Here is a 23,696-nt window from a genome sequence, read left to right on the forward strand (position 1 = left end):
TGCCCGTTCAGTGAGGGCTGCTGCGCTGAGCCCTCACTGAACGGAGCACATGTCAGCTGATTCTTACAGCTGACATGTGCCCGCAACAGCCGCGGGTGGAATCGCGATCCATCCGCGGCTGTTAACATGTTAAATACCGCTGTCAATCTCCGACAGCGGCATTTAACGCGCGCTTCCGGGTTGCGTGTCATAAGCCCAGGCCACCGGCGACCCCGTCACGTGATCGCGGGTCGCCGATGGATGTGCATGACAACCCAGGGTCTGCAGCAGACGCCTGTGGTTGTCATGATCTGGTCGCTATGAGCGCCACCTAGTGGTCGGCGCTCATAGCACAGGACCAATTCTGCTATATGCAGGGGATCTGCTGGTCCCCTGTATGTAGCAGAGACGATCGGACAACTGCTGCTTCTAGTCTCCTATGGAGACTATTGAAGCATGCAGTAAGTGAAAAAAAAATGTTTTTAAAAATATAAAAAAAATAAAAAAAATATAAGTTTAAATCACCCCCCTTTCGCCCCATTCAAAATAAAATATTAAAAAAAAAACCCCACATACACATATTTGGTATCGCCGCGTTCAGAATCGCCCGATCTATCAATATAAAAAAAGAATTAATCCGATCGGTAAAGGGTGTAACGAGAAAAAAATTCTAAACGCCAGAATTACGTTTTTTGGTAAAATGCAATAACGGGCGATCAAAACATCGGATCTACCCCAAAATGTTATCAATAAAAACGTCAGCCCGGCGTGCAAAAAATAAGCCCTCAATTAGCCCCGGATCACGAAAAATGGAGACGCTACAGGTCTTGGAAAATGGCGCTATTTTTTTAAAGTTTTTTTTACCAAATTTTGGAATATAAAATAACCTATACATGTTTGGTGTCTACGAACTCGTAATGACCTGGAGAATAAGAATGGCAGGTCAGCTTTAGCATTCAGTGAACGTGGTAAAAAAAATAAATAAAAAACAACTGTGGTATTGCACTTTTTTTGCAAGTTTACCACACTTGGAATTTTTTCCCATTTTCCCGTACACGACATGGTAAAACTAGTAAGGGCGTTGAAAAGTACAACTTGTCCCGCAAAAAATAAGCCCTCACACGGCCATATTGTCTAAAAAATAAAAACGCTATGGCTCTGGGAACAAGGGGAGCAAAAAACGAAAAAGCAAAAACGACAAAACCCAAGGTTGCGAAGGGGTTAAACAATGTTTTACTTCAAAGAAAGAATCAGCTGTGATCTCGGCTGTAATGTCTATATACACTTTTGCTTCCTCCCCTGCCCAGGAGATGTGGTATGATCAGGCCGTGTTCCATACATTGATTAAAATGAAATTTTGTTTGTGGGAAAACCCCTTTAATCATTTGCACCTGTAACACCTGACTTAAATGAATTGGTTAAGTTCACTAATGTCTGCCTTCTCAAAATAATGATATTAATCAAATGCAGTCCTATTAAAATTGCCATCTGCTTTACATGGGGGATCTGGCCCCTTGTTTTGTTAATGTTTATGAATGAGGTTTCCATTTTATTGCCATTTATTTTTTAACATTCTTAAAAAAAACAACAAAAAAAAAACATATAAAAGACGCCATAAAAAACAATGTACGAAAACAGTTAATAAAACAACTCAACTTTCAGCCAGATTAAAAAAAAATTATCATCTATGCTATTGTACGTTTTATACCTTTGTTAGAAATTGATTAAAAATCTTTTTTTTTTTGTTCAAATAATTTAATATAAACTAGCTAATGTACCAAATGTTAACATTAATGCGCCGTTCAAACTCCCCTCACATGATCTCGACACAACAAAGCTGGAACTTTTTACGCAAGTCTTAAAAAAGGCTTGTTTCTTTCTTGTGAATTTTAACATGTCTATTATAGTGACTCTTGCTTCCAAAGCTTTTCCCACATCTGGTGCAGGAATAAGGCCTTTCTCCTGTGTGAATGCGGTTGTGAGTTGTTAGATTTGATTTTTTTGTAAAACATTTGCCACACTGGAAGCAAACGTATGGTCGCTCTCCTGTGTGTATCCGCTGGTGAGTGATAAGTGTCGAGTTATGCGCAAAACGCTTCCCGCAGACAGAACACGCGTACGGTCTCTCTCCTGTGTGGATTCTCTGGTGGGTCACAAGATGAGTGTAATACACAAAGCTTTTTCCACAGTACGAACATTCAAAAGGTACATCTGAATTACTAATCCGATGATGGGTAAACAGACTTGAAGGTTCTGAAAAACATTTTCCATACTTGTATAGTGGATATTGTTCTACTGGGATTTTTTCCGACTTAACTCGCTTAGAATTGAAAAATAACTGGTTACTGTAATCCCCATAATCATGAGTCTTTCCATTGTGTATACTTATGTATTCGATAAATTCTGCATCATTAATATCTTGAGGAGAGGTATAGTCAGATTGTGCATTGCTGGAGGGAATTGTAAGACTTTCTTCTTCCCAGAAAACTGGTTCCTCCTTAATATGAATGGCTGAATATTGCTGTGTATGATTTCTGGGTGTGTAAAAGTTGGAATTTGTGAGATTTCTGCCATCATATGAGACTGGTTCCTCCTTAATACGAGGAGCAGGATATTGTTGTCTAGGATCTGTGAGTGTATAAACAGTAGTACGGTTTCCTCCTTCACATGTGTCTGCTTCTTCCTCAATAAGAATAGAAGGGTAACGATGACTATGATCTGCAGGTACATAACTGTCTGTATCTGTGATTTTTCCATCGCATGAGACTGGTTCCTCCTCAATATGAATAGAAGCATAAAGTTGTGTACGAGCTGTAGGTGAAATGAACTCAAGGTCTGCGATACTACCACGAGAGACTATTGCTTCTCTAAAATGAGGAGATAGATACTGTTGTCTATGATCAGTCTGTGTAAAAATCTCACCATCTGTGTTGTCTCCTTCATCGCAAGAGACTGGCTCCTCCTTAATATGAATCAATGGAAATGGTTGAGTACATTCTGTGGCTTTATAGGTGTTGTGGTCTGTGACGTTTTCTCTAACACATGAGTTTGTTTCTTCCTCAATATCAATGGATGGACATTGTGGATAGGACAATCGACTGGTAGATGTACATTTTGTATTTCTATTCATGTCATATACAATATTTTCTTCACTCCTTGATTCTTCATGTTTAGTTTTCTCCAAAGTCCTCTTCTTGCTATTTTCAATAAGGGGTAAGTGTCCGGCTTCCGACTCCGTGACAGTTTTACTGTCATGACCGGTTTTTCTATTCGGTGAACGAGCAGCTATGTAAGGTATTCCTGCTTTTTGTCTGTGGACAGATCCATCTGATGGACAAAGAACAATTTCATTAAATATCAGTTAGATCAATACACATGGTCATTTCAGGTTGATTGATACGAGGCTGGCCAGAGAAGAATGCAACTGCTAAGTATAACAACACATGCACACCGCTAGGAGACTAATAAAAAAAAAATGTCAGCAACAAAGTGGTAGATCAAAGGTTGGCTGACAATTCCTGAGCACACATCTATGCAGGAAAATGATGGCTGTTATTCAGTCATCATCTGTCTAACAGCTGTGAGTGGAACGGAGCTCAACCCGCGACTGTTAACCTGTTATATGTCGCTATCAGTCAGTAACAGTGACATTTACAGTGCGTGTCCAGAGGGCCCGCTGTTCTAACTGCCCCTGTGACGTGATCGCAGGGTGATGTGGTTGTCATGATAGCCACGGATCTCCTGAAGATTCCTGTACCTGTCATGACGGTACTCCTATAAAAGTATTTAGTTGGAGTTCATTCGAGAAAGTCATTTTTGCTATACACAGCAATACTATAGACAAGCGATCAGAGGTTCAAGTCCCATAAAAGGAATAATAAATACAGTAAACATGTTTTTGAAAATATGAAAAAATAAAAACATAAAAGTTTTAGGGTATGTGCCCACGATGCGTATTTCATGCGTTTTTGCTGCGGAATTTTCCACAGCGTAGACGCTTGGGAAACGCATATTAAGCTTTCTGCCATGGTCCCCTATGTAATTCCGCAACTGTAATGCCCATGCTGCGGAATTTTCCGCAGCGTTTTTGATGTGTGGAAAATTCTGCAGCATGTCCATTATTTGTGCGTTTACGCATGCGGAATTGCCATCTACAATGCAGTAGAAAACGCAAAGCAATTCCGCATGTGCAAAACGCGCAAAACTAAATACGCATGTCAAATTCCGCATGCATTTTTCCGGGCAAGGACATGCGGAAATGAAGCGGAAATTTTCTGCTTCATTTCTGCATCGTGGGCACATACCCTAAATCACCCTCCTTTTCCCCTATTAAAAAAAATTAAGATAATACAAGTGGTATCGCTATGTCCATAAAAGTCCAACCTATCAAAATACAAAATTAATTAAAACGGCGTAAAGAGAGAAAGAAAATCAAAATGCCAGAATTGTGTTTTTGACTGCTACAACACCTAAAAAAATGGAATAAGAGGTGATCAAAAGATCATTTCAATCCCAAAATGGTATCAATAAAAACCTAAAGTTCAGAGCGCAAAAAACAAGCCCTCACACAAGAGCACTATCGACTGAAAATTGAAAACGTCACAGTTATTAGAAAATGGCTGAAAGCCCAGCTGCTGGAGGAAATGAACTTTATTCAATCCACAGAAAATGACTGCACATAGCGGGAAAACAAACATTGAGAAGGATGAAGCTGAAGATCACCCCCGTTGCATTGTACTCAAGGAGAAGATATATTTCTTCACATATCACAGCCCTGCTGCCAGCCAGCAGCTTAGGCATGTCTGATACACCTCTTCTCAGTTGAGACACAGGTCTTGGCAGCTGTATGACTTAAGTCTGCAGCCCGTCCTGACACGTGACTAGGACGTGCTGCAATTCGAAATATATACTGGATGTCATTTTATGTCATTGCTGGAGAGAACTCCTTTAAACATAACTTACCTGGTGATGTGAGCAGCCGGTGATTCTTGATCATGACTTCCTTGTACAGATCCTTGTGTCCTTCTATATACTCCCACTCCTCCATGGAGAAATGGACAGTGACATCCTGACATCTTATAGGAACCTGACACACAATGATACAGTCATCATCCAGACACATTTTCTCTAGTACTATGGTATAATGTCACAGTATTCCCAGCAGCGCTCACCTCTCCAGTCAGCAGCTCAATGATCTTGTTAGTGAGGTCTAGGATCTTCTGATCATTGTTCTTCTCATGTATCAGTGAATGAGATGACTTTGTGATTGGGCTCTGGGTCCTGCTCCTCCTTTCACACTCACCAGATGGAACATAATCCTACATAACACAGTAAATGTCATTTTTATGACCCAAGAAACCAAATCCCTGCAGTACTAATACAGTTTATAACTAAAATTTCAATAAATCCCTCACCTCTTCAGTCGTAGCTTTGTTATTAACCCCTTAAAGGGAAGTTATCATAAAATAAGAATGATTAAATCAGGTGTTTGTGCTAAATGTATTTTTATTTATTTTTGGCAAGGTTTTGTTTTTTAAATATCATTATATAAAAGAAATAAAGATCTTGCAATTTTCACATTGTTCACTGGGGATTGTTTTCACTCAAAGTTTCTCATGTTTCAGGAAACAACACATGTACATAGCCTCAATGGTCAGACCCCAACCCCTATTTTTTGTATTAATGTATCTAATGAGCCTGTACAAATGTAATTGTGAAGGGAGGGGGAGCAGGGTCAGCTATAATATCACCTATTGTGATTGTGGATTCTGTGTTATCAGCTGAGTATAGAGGTGCTACTTCTGTAAACTCTTCTTGAAAAAAACAGGAATTCTGAGTCTAAAAAGACCCAGTGGCCAGTGTGAATTTTTTTTTTTAATAAAGTTCATGATATAAAAAAAAAAAATAGCCAATTTTAACAAAATACACATAACAAAAAAACATGATTTTTTTCATTTTCTGAAGATAACTTTCCTTTAAGGATGCAGCTCTTTTGGGCCTTAGATGATATGTACACCTTAAGGCCTGACAGTTTTACAATAATGAAATATAAAGTTGTTACTAGCGCTGGTTACTCCGTGCCCTGAATTTAATTCAATTGGAAGTGAACCAGAAATATAATAAAACAATACATTATTACGAGTTAAAATATACGGTAACGAATAAGTATATGAATAAATAAATATCAGTCAATGGTAAAAATCAGTCAATGATAAAAGCAGCAGTGGGGATGGTTGCTTTTTGGGTCAGGTCAAAAGAGAAGAAAGGTCCAGTGAGTTTCCAGGTGGGTAGAGGTTTGTTGGGACCTCTTCCTTGAGGTGCTTGGAAGGGACCTTCAGATAGAGCAGTTCCCTTTAAAGAGAAATAGGTAGTGAAGGGAGTAGGTAATAGGTCGCATACAGTCCTTAGAGAAAGATGTTACTATATACCTTTGATTTCTAGGATCCTAGTAGGTAGTAGTAGGTGGTACGAGATCACCAGTGTTCTGACAGGTGAGTTGTAGGCACTTTTGGAAATAGAGCAGAGGTTAGTTGTGCCTTACAATTGGTTAGACTTAAGGCCCCGTCACACTTAGCGACGCTGCAACGATCCCGACAACGATATGACCTGTCAGGGATCGTTGCTGCGTCGCTATGTGGTCGCTGGTGAGCTGTCAAACAGGCAGGCTCACCAACGATCAAGGGAGCAGCGACATCGTGGAAAGAATCTTTCCACGATGTCTTGCTCCTGGTTACGAGCCTGCTGAAGCAGGAGCAGGCTGGTAACCATGGTAAACATCGGGTTACTAGGGGCACACGCGCACCTAGTAACCCGTTGTTTATCATGGTTACCACTCTGCTACAGTGAGTGGGAGGTTACCACTCACTTTAGCAGGCTCGTAACCATGATAAACAACGGGTTACTAGGTGCGCGTGTGCCCCTAGTAACCCGATGTTTACCAAAGTTACCAGCCTGATCGCTGGTCACACACAGCGATGTGTGCTGACCAGCGGGAGAGCAACGACCAAAAAATGGTCCAGGACACTTTGCACTTTTTTACTAACCTGGGTATGACGTATACTAGGAATGAAAGTGTGCAGGTGGCAGGTAGGTGGGTGAACCCCCTGGTACAGACTTGGTAGAGAGGGTCACGTTTAAAAGGAGTCCTTTATCCTGCACAAGTAATTCATTGGTGAGCAGTGGTTACAGGTGTCAGTCTTGGTTCTCTGCTGAGTGTCCGTATAGTAGGAGCCTGAAGTGGCTGGCTGCGGTGTGGTGCCATGGTTTTGCACAGGCTGTGATGTACCTAGAGTCCGCGGTGTTCTCCTGTTTGTTGCAGCGGTGATCCTGTGGAAGGTAGCGGTGGTGCGTGAAAGGGACTCTATTCCATAGTCTCTGCAGCTCCTGGGTGGATGGTAAGGAGTCCCGGTCGGAGGCTCCGTACGTGGTGTCTGCTGGAGCAGTAGTGCACTTGGCGTGTGAGCAGGAAGGACCAGCGTGATGTCAGATCATGTGTTCGTCACATGATGGAGAGCCCGACGGAGCACACAGAGGACCAGTTCTTACGCGTTTCGGAATCTACTGATTCCTTCATCGGGGATGGTCACTCTATGCTTGGTGGTTCTATATATATATACACGTGCCGGGTATTTGATTGTCAGGGCGGGTCAGTTGAAGGCAAATAGTTTTCTCTCACTGTTAAGACTGCGGGTTCTCAGTGAGTCCAGCTGGAAAAATCCATTGGCTTTCAGCCCTTGACATCTGTTTTATGTAGTCACCCTGACGCCAATGTTTGTGCAAAATTTGAATACCGACAATTTGAACATTCTTTGTGGAGCACCCATGTTTGTCCAAAAAATGTTTTGACATGTGTATAAAACTTCAAATTATTCCCCCTTTTCTATGTTGTTTTTCAATTTCTTCTTCCATTTTAACCCCTTATTGATTCTAGTTTCCCCTCCCACCTCCCCCATGGAATATAATAATGTTAGTAAAGATAGTAGGAGTCCGTAGGGGGAGAAAGGCGGAAGCAACTGCCTCCATACTACCTTTCACCCCAACACCTCTGGGGATCGCGAGCAAGGAGTATCATCCTGGTGGATCCGTTCCGAGCTGGCCCCCAGGCGCAGGAGATTGTTGACAAAAGTTTCCGCTTTATCAGGTGATATAAATTCCCGGAAGGAACCATCTGTATCCTTTAAGCGTAGAATAGCTGGGTAGCGGAGTTGTAAGTACATTTTTCCCTGGTGAAGTCTGGTGCATATGGAGCTGAAGGCCTTCCGTTTTCTGGTTACTTCGATGGAGTAGTCTTCAAAAAGCAAGAATTTGTGGCCTTGAATGATCAAAGGGTGGTTTAATTGTTTGTATGCTAGAATAATGTCTGCTTTATCACTGAAATACAGAAATTTCATGATGACCTGTCTTGGCCTGGTTGTACCCTGGTTCACAGAGGTAGCAGGTGGGGGGCCAACTCTGTGGACCCTTTCCACCCTTTTGCCTTCGGGTAGTTTTAAGGCTCTTGGAACTTCATTTTCACATAGTGGTTTCAAGGTGTTTTGTAGATATGTCTCTGGTAGCCCCACCAAACGCATATTGCTTCTGCGGGAACGATTTTCTAGGTCATCTATGCGGTCTCTCAAGATTATATTTTCCCGGATGATAGCAGATATTTTGGCATGGTCCTCTTCTGAATCATCTTCGATGTTTGATATTCGTGACTCTAATTCAGTAAGCAGCTCAGCCTGTTCATCCTGTCTAGCCTGTAGATCCATCAGGTCAGTGTTAAGTGTGGATTGTATTATGGTTTTGATTTCGGGTAATAGCTTAGCCGTGACCTCAGCCGCCAGTTCTGAAGGATCCATTTGTGTCTCCCCTTTCCTTGAAGTAGAATTGCGGAGCATTTTGGGGGGCTGATGCGACTCTTCTCCACCTTCAGATTGGGCGGGATGTTCCTCTTGGTCAAGAGTAGGAGCCATCTTAGGAAGATTAGAGATGTCATGGTGGCTGTAAGAGGTAGATTGTTTTTGCCCGCTACGGAGGAGGTAGCTGTCCATATAGGCCAGTGTTATTGTTTAGAGCTAGCCTTCGGCTAGGTGACAGTTTCAGAAACCACTGAGTTGCAAGAATCAAGAGTTAGGTGATTGGAAAAAATGTGCGGGTGGGGGAGGGGGGAGGAGTGTGGAAGTGGACAGTTAATCAGAGCTCACATGGTCGGCGCCTGAACCGGAAGACTCACAGATTTATAGTTCGTAGATTGTAGCTAGTGCATGGTAAGAAATGGGAAAATCACCAGAGCAGATTATCTACTGACCAGTAATAAATTGTGGATGCGGGGCCAGGGCTGGTTATTAAATGGCCGTAGAAAACTTGGTTGATATCACAAGAATAGCGAAGGAACAATAGCCACTGTAATAAATTTAGGCTGCAGTTCCCTTGTGGTCCACAAGATGGCGCTCAGAGTAGACACTGATAAGTAGCTGTTTTACTACAAATGTCCACGGGATGGAGTTTAAATGTGAAACAGGGAGCTCAGGGTTGTGAAGCCATCATCGTTAGAAATTGCTTTTTAATTGTAAATATTCTTTTATTTTCCTAAAGGTTGCTCCTGTTATTCCTTGTTAATAATTAGAAAAAGTTCGCACTGAAAACATTAGATGTCACTAGAGATCTTTTGTCACTTGAAGTTTTATGCTTCAGCAAATGGAGAGCGATCTCACAGTCGGCTTGTTGGTGAGGCTCAGATATTGCAGTATCAATGCAAATTTTTACTGCCTGATTATTGTAATGGATATTGTACTTGGGGGGGTGGAGGGTTTACCCCTGTCGTTTTTAAGTTTAAAAGGTGACTTCACAAGTAATTAAAGATCTGCGGCTTTCAGTGGGGGCTAGGAAGAGAGGGGTGTTTTTCCTTTTAATAAAGCCTTTTTTGTATATCTTGCTTAGTAAAGCTGCAGTCTGTTATGTTATTTGAGGCCCCTGTTTCAGTGTCCCCACATGTGTGATGCAGGGCCAGCAAGATGGCGGCTGTTCGTGTGGCGGGAAAACCCCTGGCAGCCAGAACAGGGCGGCTGGAGCAGATCTGCAGGGACTCACCAGGCTGCAGGTTCAGTGTCCCTCACCGCAGCAGCGGCACCCCTCCGGAGAAGATCGCGGACCCCCCAACCGCAGCGCAGCAGCCGGTAAGGACAGAGTTCAGATAGGTAAGCTCTTTGCGTTTGTGCCTGAAGCTGTCCCGCCTTTCTTCTACTCCCGTACCTCGGTCTTTGTAGTCACAGGTACCAATGGTACGGAGGCGGCGGTACCTCACTCCGTGTGTCCCTCCGCTGCCACCTCAGTCTGTAGCCGCAGCTGATTTAGAGCAGGTCCCCCGCAGCCCGTCTCAGGCGCTCCTCCGCAGCCCCAGCAGGTCACGCCACAGGTCCCACAGAGAGGAGAGGCCGTAGCTCCGTCCCTCCAGGTAGGCCCGAGTTCACTGGGTAGTGCGGCAGCCTCCGGTATGTACCGGTCCGCAGCCGAGGGGTCCAGGGACCTTTCTTGTGACTTTGGGCCGTTGGAAGGGGAAAAAAAAAACCTTTATAGGGGTTAATTTCAGGGAGCTCCTTAGAAGTGCGTCTCTCTCCCTCAGCAGCAGGACACGCTCCCTCCCCACAGCTGCTTTTATCATTGACTGATATGAATAAATAAATATACTTATTCGTTACTGTATATTTTAACTCGTAATAATGCATTTATTGTTTTATTATATTTCTGGTTCACTTCCAATTTAATTCAATTCAGGGCACGGAGTAACCAGCGCTAGTAACAACTCTATACTTAGTTTAGAATTCACACTTAACAGATTGTGCTTGCTGCTATTACTAGCTTGCAGGTTTACCCGTAAAACCCACTAGAGCTTCTATTGACCCATTTACCAGGTTTACAATAATGGCAGACTTGGGAACCTCATTAAACACTCAGTTACCACGACAACCCATGAGCACCTCACGATCATATTGTGGTGGCACTATCCAATCCCATAGACTTCTCTCATGTGAGGAAAAAATGCTGCACAGTAAGAATGCTTTCAGAAATAGAAGAGTTAATGGTTTATTTTTATCAATTAACAAAATGCAAAGTGAATGAACAAAACAGAAATCTGAATCAAATCAGTATTTGATGTGACCACCCTTTGTCTTCAAAACAGCATCACAGCATTAATTCTTCTAGGTACACTTGTCCACAGTCTTTGAAGGGACTCAGCAGGGATTGTTCCAAACATCTTGGAGAAATAGCCACCATTCTTCTGTGGATGAAGGCTTGTACGAATCCTTCTGTCTCTTCAAGTTATCCCAGACTATAGCAAAGCCAAATACTTTAGGGTTAAATCCTAGCTCTACAGGCTGTGATTATTTGCACCTGGCTGGCTCTGCCTATAACCAGGCAGTGCTCACCAAGTAATTGTTCACCTTAGTCAGTCAGCTGGGAAATCTGACCAGACTGGAGTGTATTGGAGCTACAGAGAGACAAGCCAGAATTTCTCTCTGAGAAAAGACTGCACAGGCCGTTTGCACCAAACTGCAAGTAACATTGGCAGCTATTTTGTTTAGTTAGCACCTAGACAAGGCTAGGGATTTTGTGTTTATGGTTAGATACTATGCAACCAGCGGAAATAAACGTCACATTGTTTTAACCCAAGAATCCAGTGCCTGTGTGAACGCTACCTACTGCCTACTTGAGAGCGTGAATCCCTACACAGACAGACTCAATGATGTGGAGATCAGAGGTTTGTGAGGGTCATATCATCACTTTCAGGTCTCATTATTCCTCTTCATGCTGAAAATAATTTTTAATTACATTGGCTAAAAGTTTGGGGTCGTTGTCCTGTCCAGAATAAATATAGAGCGAATCAGAGGTCTCCCTGATGATATTGCATGATGGATAAGTTTCTGCTTGTATTTCTCAGCATTGAAGACACCATTAATCCTGACCCAATCCCCAACACCATTTGGTGAAATCCAGCCTCAAATTTGCAAGGACCCTCCACCATGCTTCACTATTACCTGCAGACACTAATTATTGTTTTGCTCTCCAGCCCTTTGGAGAACAAACTGCCTTCTGTTATTGCCAAATAGATGAAATTTTGACCCATCAGTCCAGAGAACCCACTGCCATGCTTCCGCACTCCAGTTCCTATGTTTTCATGCATCGAATGTATGGTTTTTGGCCATGAAGATCACTTCTGGCTAGACTCTCCGAACAGATTGGCGTAGCAGGGTCTCACTAGTTGCTTCCAGTTAGGAGCTGATTGCACTGCTGGATATATTCCAATTTTGAACGGAAGTAATAATGATGTGTCTTTCGTCTGCCGCATTAAGTTTCCTTGGCCGACTACTGTGCCTATGGTCCTCAATATTACAGATGTCTTGGTGTACTCAATGCTGAGAAATACAGGCAGATACTTACCCAACATGCAATACCATCAGGGATGCGTCTGATTGGCTCCAAATTTATCAGCAGGAGGACAACCCCAAACACACAGCCAATGTCATTAAGAACTATCTTCAGAGTTAAGAAGAACAAGGAGTTCTGGAATTGATGATAGGACGCTCACAGAGCACTTACCTGCACTTGCTGCCTTTTAACTGCATCCCAGTTCCTACGTTTTCCTGCTGCATCGCATGGTTTTATTTTCATGTTGCATGTATCGTTTTGACCACAATTCTTCTGTGAAGATCATTTCTAGACAGATTTCTTTGCTCAGTAGATGGGTATAGCTGGATCCCACGGATTGCTGACAGTTCTCAGCTGATGGCACTACTGGACATTTTCTAGACCAAAGGATTTTCACAAGCCTACATCCATTGATGAACCTGTGGTTAGTTCTCCAAGATGTTTGGAACAACCTGCTGAGATACACTTGTACATGGTTTTTGAAGTATCTAGAATAATTGATGCTTTGATGCAGTTCTGAAGGCAAAGGGTTAATTAAGATTTCTCTTTCATTTGTTCACTTTGCATTTTGTTAATTGATAAAAAATAAACTATTAACATTTCTGTTTTTGAACGCATTCTTACTGTGCAGCATTTTTTTCCACATCGGCCTAAGGCTATGTTCACACACGTTGTTTCTCTGGCAGAAAAACAGCTGCGTCAAAAAAGCAAGGTTTCCTGAGTTTTTTGCAGCGTTTTTTTCACTGTCCTTCTGTCCCTATTTAGGCATGTACATAAAGTTCTGTGGAAAAAAAAATACCACTATTTTGCCATCAAAAACGCAGCAAAATATGTGTTTTTTGCTGAGTTTTTGCAGCGTTTTTTTCACCACCCATTACTTCCTATGAGTGAAAAAACGCTGCAAAAACGCTGAAAGAAGTGACACGCTCTGTTTTCCAAATACGTGACAAACAAAAAGTAACATGTGGGAACAGAGAATTCTGGCTTCTCATAGACTTTGCTGGTACTGCCAGACGCACCTGAAAATTAGCATAAAAATCTGCAGCAAAATACAACGTGTGTGAACTTAGCTATACACACAACTATTGTGTTAAAGTGTTAGGCTACCTTCAGTGTTATATACACATATAATCTGCAGAGATTAAAAAAAAACAACTATTTCCCAGAATCCCTCACCTCTCCGGTCAGCAGGTAGACGATCTCCAGAGTAAGGTTTAATATTCTTTCATTATCCATCTTCAGTCCGGTTCCTGGTGTTGACATTAATGATTTTACAGTAGTTGATTACATCTAGATTAAAATATTTTTCTGACATCATCAGTTACTACACCGGGCCCCATCTTTATTTCATTACAACCTGAAAAACAGAAAGAAGAGGGAGACTGTCCATGCTGTAATTACTGTGATGACAATATCTAGCTGTTATAGTGATGGCCTATTCTTAAGATAAATGTCGATCAGATATTAATGACCTAAGACCCCCACCGATCGGCTGTTCCAGGTGCTGACGGTGGCTGGGTGTGTTCAGCTGCGAGCTGCACAGCACAGTTCCATCAGCAATATAGTGGCTGTTGCCAGGTACTGCACATTCAAATCAATAAGGGGCAGATGTACAGTACCCGGACGAGGCCATTATACCATTGATGGAGTTGTGAAGCTCCGCACCTGAGCACATCAGTCAGGAGAAGGGGACAAAAAAATTCCAAGGCATTAAAGGGAACCTGTCACGTCCTAGTTGCTATGTACACTGCCCCCATAGTCTTCGGCAGTGCCCCCAGCTGTTTTCATGAAAATCGGTGGTAGTATAATGATGTTATAACGTTTTATATATTTAGTCTTACCTGCTCGTATTCAGTCATAGGGGTGTGATTCTCACATTCAGTGATGGGCGGTAGCCTCGTTCAGTCAGTGCTGGCGCCGCTCATGACATTTGAATACTTCTCCTGGCAAGCGCGATGTTTGAGGGGCACATGCGCATTTGCACACGTCGGGTCGCTGGTCCGGCGTGTGCACACTGAGGCTGTGTGATTACCAGCTTCAGTGCGCACGCGCTGTGACATATGGCTCCGGGATCGTGCGCGGCCAATGTATTGTGCGGTCATCGTTCCAGTGTCACTGCGCATGCGGTGACCACAACATACATTGACCGCACACGCGCCGGGAGCCACAGATCACAGTGTGTGCGCACTGAAGCTGGTAATCACACAGCCTCAGTGCGCACACGCCGGACCAGCGGCCCGACGTGTACAAATGCGCATGCGCCCCTCAAACATAGAGCTTGCCAGTAGCAGTATTTAAATGTACTGACTGGCAAGTACTGGTTCTGAATTGCATGTGACAACAATCTCCAGTATTCTTTATATGTCTGGCCTGTGGGGTAGGGTGGCAAGACGGAAGCCTTTTCTTAGAATGAAAAATATCCAAGCCAGACTATGTTTTTCCAAAACCTACATTAAATCTGTCAAAAGCATGAGGGAAAACGTGTTATGGTCTGAGACCAAAAACTGCCAATTCTAGATGAGCCATGCTAATAGTCTCCTACCCAAAAGACTGAATGCTGTCATAAATTCAAGAGGTACATTTGCATATTTATGCAATTACATTATTTTACTTCTTTGGTTTTTTTTTTCCACCTGAAAAGATTTCAGTTTGTTTCTTAATAGTTTTGTACAGATTATGGGGTGATGTTAAAGGTGGAGAAAGTATAGTATAGATAATACTGCAACCATATATGGTATATTTATTTATTTCACGCTCTTATATAGCACCATTAATTTACACAGCACTTTACAGACATCATCACTGTCCCCATTGGAGTTTATAATTCCCTATCAATGTGTCTTTGGAGTGTGGGAGGAAACCGTGAACCCAGAGGAAACCCACACAAATACGGGGAGAACATACAAACTCCTTCCAGATGTTGTCCTTAGTTGGATTTGAACCCAGGACCCCAATGCTGCAAGACTAACCATTGAGCCTCCCTGCTGCCCATAGTATAACTTATACGGACATCATGAATGTTATGTTATATAGCATAGATAATACTGAGATCATATATAGTATACAGAATAATATGTAATTTTATTATCATACACTGCACGGTGGCTCAGTGGTTAGCACTGCAGCGCTGGGGTTCTGTGTTCAAATCAAGTCAGTTAGTATGCCCCCATTTGCGTGGGTTTCCTCCGGGTTCTCCGGTTTCCTCCCACACTCCAAATGAAGATCTTTATTATTAAGGGAAAAACAAATCCAAACCTACAGGGCCCTGTGTGACAGTGATTGCCCCACCCACCCACCTTAAAACATAAATTAACTGTGGTTTATCACATCTTTGGGAAACGGAGTTCAATTTCCCTAGCCAAACACAGGCCTGATTACTGCCACATCTGTTCTCAATCAAGAAATCACTTAAATAGGACCTGCCTGACAAAATGAAGTAGATCAAAAGATCCTCAATGCTAGCCATCATGCTGCGATCCAAAGAAATTCAGAAATTCATTTCTAAAGCTTTGGGACTCTAGCGAACCATAATGAGAGCCATTATCTACAAATGGCAAAAACATGGAACAGTGGTGAACCTTCCCAGGAGTGGCCCCCCGACCAAAATTACTCCAAGAGTGCAGCGACGACTCATTCAAGAGGTCACAAAATACCCCACAATAACATTCAAAGAACTGCAGGCCTCACTTTCCTCAGTTAAGGTCAGTGTTCATGACTCCACCATTAAAAAAAAAAAAAAAAAAAGACTGGGCAAAAATGGCATGCATAGCAGAGTTCCAAGATGAAAACCACTGCTGAGCAAAAACATCATAAAAGCTTGTCTCACTTTTGCCAGAAAACATCTTGATTATCACCAAGACTTTTTGGTGAATACTTTGTGAACTGACGAGACAAAGGTTGAACTTTTTGGAAGGTGTATGTCCCATTACATCTGCCATTGAAGTAACACAGCATTTCAGAAAAGGAACATCGAACCAACAGTAAAATATGGTGTTGGTAGTGTGATGGTCTGGGGCTGTTTTGTTCCTTCAGGACCTGGAAGACTTGATGTGGTAAATGGAACAATGAATTCTGCTGTTTACCAAAAAATCCTGAAGTAGAATGTCCGGCCGTCTGTTCGTGATCTCAAGCTGAAGCGCACTTGGGTTAGGCAGCAGGAGAATGATCCAAAACACACCAGCAACTCCACCTCTGAATGGCTTAACCAAAACAAAATTAAGATTTTGGAGTGGCCTAGTCAAAGCACTGACCTTAATCTGACTGAAATGCTGTGGCATGACCTTAAAAAGGCAGTTCATGCTCATAATTCAGCCACATTGGAGGGTTTCCAACAATTTTGCAAAGATAAGTGGGCCAAAATTCCTCCAAAGCGTTGTAAAAGACTCACTGCCAGTTATCACAAACACTTGATTGCAGTTGTTGCTGCTAAGGGTGGCCCAACCAGTTATTAAGTTTAGGGGGCAATCACTTTTTCATGCAGGGCCCTGTAGGTTTGGATTTCTTTTTCCATTAATAATAAAGACTTTCACTTAAAAACTGCATCTTGTGTTTACTTGTGTTATCCTTGTCAATTATTTACATTTGTTGTTTAATTTTGTTTTTGTGAAACATTTAATTGTGACAAACAGGCAAAAGAATTAGAAATCAGGAAGGGGGCAAACACTTTTTCACACCACTGTAAATAAAATAAGTAAATAAATAAATACACTGCATATAATGAAGGTATAGATTATACTGAGCTTATATATGGAATATAGAATAGTATATGTAATATTAGGATCATAAACTGTATATAAGGATTTTTTTAGATTATACATGGTATACAGATATTACTTCTATCAGGATCATACACTAGATATAAGGATAGTATGGATATCAGGATCATACACTGTATATAAGGATAGTATGGATAATATCAGGCTCATACACTGTATATAAGGATAGTATGGATAATATCAGGCTCATACACTGTATATAAGGACAGTATGGATAATATCAGGCTCATACACTGTATATATGGACAGTATGGATAATATCAGGATCATACACTGTATATAAGGATAGTATGGATAATATCAGGATCATACACTGTATATAAGGATAGTATGGATAATATCAGGATCATACACTGTATATATGGACAGTATGGATAATATCAGGATCATACACTGCATATAAGGATAGTATAGATAATATCAGGATCATACACTGTATATAAGGATAGTATGGATAATATCAGGATCATACACTGTATATAAGGATAGTATGGATAATATCAGGATCATACACTGTATATAAGGATAGTATGGATAATATCAGGATCATACACTGTATATATGGACAGTATGGATAATATCAGGATCATACACTGCATATAAGGATAGTATAGATAATATCAGGATCATACACTGTATATAAGGATAGTATGGATAATATCAGGATCATACACCGTATATAAGGAGGGTACAGATATTATCAGGATCATACACCGTATATAAGGAGGGTACAGATATTATCAGGATCATACACTGTATATAAGGAGGGTACAGATAATATCAGGATCATACACTGTATATAAGGAGGGTATAGATATTATCAGGATCATACACTGTATATAAGGAGGGTATAGATATTATCAGGATCATACACTGTATATAAGGAGGGTACAGATATTATCAGGATCATACACTGTATATAAGGAGGGTACAGATAATATCAGGATCATACACTGTATATAAGGAGGGTATAGATAATATCAGGATCATACACTGTATATAAGGATAGTATAGATAATATCAGGATCATACACTGTATATAAGGATGGTATAGATAATATCAGGATCATACACTGTATATAAGGAGGGTACAGATAATATCAGGATCATACACTGTATATAAGGAGGGTACAGATAATATCAGGATCATACACTGTATATAAGGAGGGTACAGATATTATCAGGATCATACACTGTATATAAGGAGGGTACAGATATTATCAGGATCATACACTGTATATAAGGAGGGTACAGATAATATCAGGATCATACACTGTATATAAGGAGGGTACAGATATTATCAGGATCATACACTGTATATAAGGAGGGTACAGATAATATCAGGATCATACACTGTATATAAGGAGGGTACAGATAATATCAGGATCATACACTGTATATAAGGAGGGGACAGATATTATCAGGATCATACACTGTATATAAGGAGGGTACAGATATTATCAGGATCATACACTGTATATAAGGAGGGTACAGATATTATCAGGATCATACACTGTATATAAGGAGGGTACAGATAATATCAGGATCATACACTGTATATAAGGAGGGTACAGATATTATCAGGATCATACACTGTATATAAGGAGGGTACAGATAATATCAGGATCATACACTGTATATAAGGAGGGGACAGATATTATCAGGATCATACACTGTATATAAGGAGGGTACAGATATTATCAGGATCATACACTGTATATAAGGAGGGTACAGATATTATCAGGATCATACACTGTATATAAGGAGGGTACAGATATTATCAGGATCATACACTGTATATAAGGAGGGTACAGATATTATCAGGATCATACACTGTATATAAGGAGGGTACAGATAATATCAGGATCATACACTGTATATAAGGAGGGTACAGATATTATCAGGATCATACACTGTATATAAGGAGGGTACAGATAATATCAGGATCATACACTGTATATAAGGAGGGTACAGATAATATCAGGATCATACACTGTATATAAGGAGGGGACAGATATTATCAGGATCATACACTGTATATAAGGAGGGTACAGATATTATCAGGATCATACACTGTATATAAGGATGGTACAGATAATATCAGGATCATACACTGTATATAAGGAGGGTACAGATAATATCAGGATCATACACTGTATATAAGGAGGGTACAGATAATAGCAGGATCATACACTGTATATAAGGAGGGTACAGATCATACTGACATCATATATGGTATATAGAGTAGTATATATATTAGGATCATACAGTGTATATAATAATAACACAGGTAATTAGGGGTGTCATACGCTGTATATAAGGACAGAAAAAAATCTAGGATGTACGTGAGGCCAGTACAGACAATGTAGGTGATGCACAGCTACTAAAAGATCAGTGTGGTTTCTGTGAAACCAGAGGGTCTCATAAAGGAAACTCACCAGACTCTCCTGCCCTCTGCTTCTTATAAACCTGAACCGGAAGATGTTTACCGGAAACACCCTGCTTGCGTTCCACGGCACTTCCTGGATGGGCGCCCGCAGAGTCTATGGGCTCCTAGAAGTAACGTCATGCGGTCACGTGCCACTGGGCTCACGTGACCGCTGCACCTCCGTGTAGTTAGGGCTGCGTCTAGATTGGAGGCTCCTTCCAGCAGCTCCTCTCCAGACGGCTCAGCACTGAGGTGCCAGAATGGAGCAGCTGGAGGAGGTCCTCACCGGAGCCTCCAATGAAGACGACTCCGCACTGACAGGACTGGGGTAGAGGCCATAACAGGAGCCCCTCAGAGCCACCATCCCAGTGTCCTCTGCAAATTGCGTTTTTTCGGATTAATAAAACCTGCATTTTTTACTTTTTATTGTAATATGAAACATTACGCCGGGCGCTGATTGGTCAGTTTTGCCAGAATTTGCCTTTTCCCCTTTGATCACCAGACTGGAGAATTCAGTAACATTTAGTATTGTGACATGAATTATTAAGGATCGCCTCACATTGCTGGAAGATCAAGGCATAATTGTGTATTGAATAGCACAGCCATTTCCTGATGTAGTGATAGAAAAACATTTCTATAGGCGATGAATTCATTATAATAGGATTGTGTATAGGATCGATATGACTGTATAATTAGCGCATGGCTTTTCCACATATGAGGGTTTGGGCTTTATATATTTATAAGGGGTAAATTAGTGAGCATTGGAAAAATGGATAACAATTGTAAATAAATTAAAACTTTATAAAAATGTAATATTTATAATGGTATTTGTATATGAGAACATTTGTATATTTATACAGGTTCATCTCACTAAATTAGAATATCATTAAAACGTTAGTTTATTTCAGTTCTTCAACACAAAAAGTGAAACTCATATATTATATAGAGTCATTACAAACAGTGATCTATTTCAAGTGTTTATTTCTGTTAATGTTGATGATTATGGCTTACAGCCAATGAAAACACAAAAGCCATTATCTCAGTGAATTAAAATAATTAACAAAAAAATACATGCAAAGGCTTCTTAAGCACTTAAAAAAGGTCCCTTAGTCTGTTTCAGTAGGCTCCACAATCATGGGGAAGACTGCTGACTTGACAGATGTCCAGAAGGCAGTCATTGACACACTCCACAAGGTCCCAGAGTTCCAATTTTCATTTGGAAATCAAGGTCCCAGAGTCTGGAGGTACACTGCTCAAAAAAATAAAGGGAACACTCAAATAACACATCCTAGATCTGAATGAATGAAATATTCTCATTGAATACTTTGTTCTGTACAAAGTTGAATGTGCTGACAACAAAATCACACAAAAATCATCAATGGAAATCAAATTTATTAACCAATGGAGGCCTGGATTTGGAGTCACCCCCAAAATTAAAGTGGAAAAACACACTACAGGCTGATCCAACTTTAATCTAATGTCCTTAAAACAAGTCAAAATGAGGCTCAGTATTGTGTGTGGCCTCCACATGCCTGTATGACCTCCCTACAACGCCTGGGCATGCTCCTGATGAGGTTGCGGATGGTCTCCTGTGGGATCTCCTCCCAGACCTGGACTAAAGCATCCGCCAACTCCTAGACAGTCTGTGGTGCAACGTGACATTGGTGGATGGAGCGAGACATGATGTCCCAGATGTGCTCAATCGGATTCAGGTCTGGGGAACGGGCGGGCCAGTCCATAGCTTCAATGCCTTCATCTTGCAGGAACTGCTGACACACTCCAGCCACATGAGGTCTGGCATTGTCCTGCACTAGGAGGAACCCAGGGCCAACCGCACCAGCATATGGTCTCACAAGGGGTCTGAGGATCTCATCTCTGTACCTAATAGCAGTCAGGCTACCTCTGGCGAGCACATGGAGGGCTGTGCGGCCCTCCAAAGAAATGCCACCCCACACCATTACTGACCCACTGCCAAACCAGTCATGCTGAAGGATGTTGCAGGCAGCAGATCGCTCTCCACGGCATCTCCAGACTCTGTCACGTCTGTCACATGTGCTCAGTGTGAACCTGCTTTCATCTGTGAAGAGCACAGGCGCCAGTGGCGACTTTTCCAATCCTGGTGTTCTGTGGCAAATGCCAGGCGTCCTGCACGGTGTTGGGCTGTGAGCACAACCCCCATCTGTGGACGTCGGGCCCTCATACCACCCTCATGGAGTCGGTTTTTAACCGTTTGTGCAGACACATGCACATTTGTGGCCTGCTGGAGGTCATTTTGCAGGGCTCGGGCAGTGCTCCTCCTGTTCCTCCTTGCACAAAGGAGAAGGTAATGGTCCTGCTGCTGGGTTGTTGCCCTCCTATGGCTCCCTCCACATCTCCTGGTATCTGCTCCATGCTCTGGACACTGTGCTGACAGACAAAGCTACCCTTCTTGCCACAGCCTGCACTAATGTGCCATTCTGGATGAACTGCACTACATGAGCAACTTCTGTGGGTTGTAGACATCGCCTCATGCTACTGTACCTCTAGGGGTGAGAGGAATGGCAAAATGAAAAAGTGACCAAAACAACAGCCAAAAAGGATGAGAACAGAGAAATGGTCTGTGGTCACCACCTGCAGAACCACTCCTTTATAGGGGGTATCTTGCTAATTGCCTATCATTTCTACCAGTTGTCTGCTCCATTTGCACAACAGCGGGAGAAATTGATTCACAATCAGTGTTGCTTCATAACTGGACAAGTAGATTTCATAGAAGTGTTATTGACTTGGAGTTACATTGTGTGTTAAGTGTTCCCTTTATTTTTTTGAGCAGTGTAGAGTGGAGAGGCCACAATCCAAGCTACTTGAGGTCTAGTGTGAAGTTTCCACAATCAGTGATGGTTTGGGGAGCCATGTCATCTGCTGGTGGAGGTCCACTGTGCTTTATCAAGACCAAAGTCAGCGCAGCCGTCTACCAGGACATTTTAGAGCACTTCATGCTTCCCTCTGCCAACAAGCTTTTTGGAGATGAAATTTCATTCTCCAGCAGGACTTGGCACCTGTCCACACTGCCAGAAGTACCAATACCTGGTTTACAAACAACAGTATCACTAATAATAATAATAATAATAGTTTTTATTTTTATAGCGCCAACATATTCCGCAGCACTTTACAAATTTTAGGGGGGACATATACAGACAATACAGAATAAGCATATCTCATATCGAAAGGAGTGAGGGCCCTGCTCGCAAGCTTACAGTCTATGAGGAAATGGGGGAGACACAAAAGGTCATGGACATGGACTGGTCGCCAGCCAGTATGTGTACAGTCCTGACAGAGGCTATTAAGTGCATGGTTGGTATGAACCTGAAGTTGAAGAAGATTTTATTATCACTGTGCTTGATTGGCCAGCAAACTCGCCTGACCTTAACCCCTTATAGAGAATCTATAGGGTATAGTCAAGAAGAAGATAAGAGACACCAGACCCAACAATGCAGATGAGATGATGGCTGCTATCAAAGCAACCTGGGCTTCCATAACACCTCAGCAGTGCCACAGGCTGATCGCCTCCATGCCACACCGCATTGATGCAATAATTGATTAAAAAAGAGCCCCGACCAAGTATTGAGTGCATTTACTGAACATATATTTCGGATTTTAAAAACATTTTTCAAGCTGTTGTTATAAAGTATTCTAATTTACTGAGATAATGACTTTTGTGTTTTCATTGGCTGTAAGCCATAATCATCAACATTAACAGAAATAAACACTTGAAATAGATCACTCTGTTTGTAATGACTCTATATAATATATGAGTTTCACTTTTTGTATTGAAGAACTGAAATAAATTAACTTTTTGATCATATTCTAATTTAGTGAGATGCACCTGTATATACTGATAGGTGAGGATAAATGAATACAGCATAAATTCTGTGGTGTTTGGAGGGTTTGGATGATCCATGGAGGAACAATTAGATCTGCCTCTGAATATAATATTCAATTGTATTGATATTATTGGCATGGGAATATGATAGTAATTTTTTTTTTTTTTTAAGTTTTTTGTTATATTTATGTTTATTTTGTTTGATTATGTTGAAATGTTTCATTGTGGTTTCTATATATATTTTTTT

At 41.5% G+C, this 23,696-nt stretch overlaps 1 protein-coding gene across 1 annotated transcript; it reads right to left on the bottom strand.

Moving 5' to 3' along the window:
- Positions 1 to 476: 476 nt before the first annotated feature.
- On the bottom strand, positions 477 to 19,728 carry LOC141273066 (uncharacterized). The gene is made up of 5 exons (XM_073684416.1): positions 19,601 to 19,728; positions 13,564 to 13,744; positions 5,151 to 5,297; positions 4,942 to 5,065; positions 477 to 3,306 (listed from the first exon to the last, which is right to left on the bottom strand). Exons 2-5 carry the CDS (start codon positions 13,648 to 13,650, stop codon positions 1,838 to 1,840), a joined length of 1,827 nt encoding a protein of 608 aa, XP_073540517.1. The 5' UTR covers positions 13,651 to 13,744; positions 19,601 to 19,728; the 3' UTR covers positions 477 to 1,837.
- Between the last annotated feature and the right edge of the window lie 3,968 nt (positions 19,729 to 23,696).

Source organism: Phyllobates terribilis, unplaced genomic scaffold (assembly GCF_046119375.1).
Source record: "Phyllobates terribilis strain yellow unplaced genomic scaffold, ASM4611937v1 Scaffold_5__5_contigs__length_657084704, whole genome shotgun sequence".
In the NCBI taxonomy this organism is placed as follows: Eukaryota; Metazoa; Chordata; class Amphibia; order Anura; family Dendrobatidae; genus Phyllobates; species Phyllobates terribilis.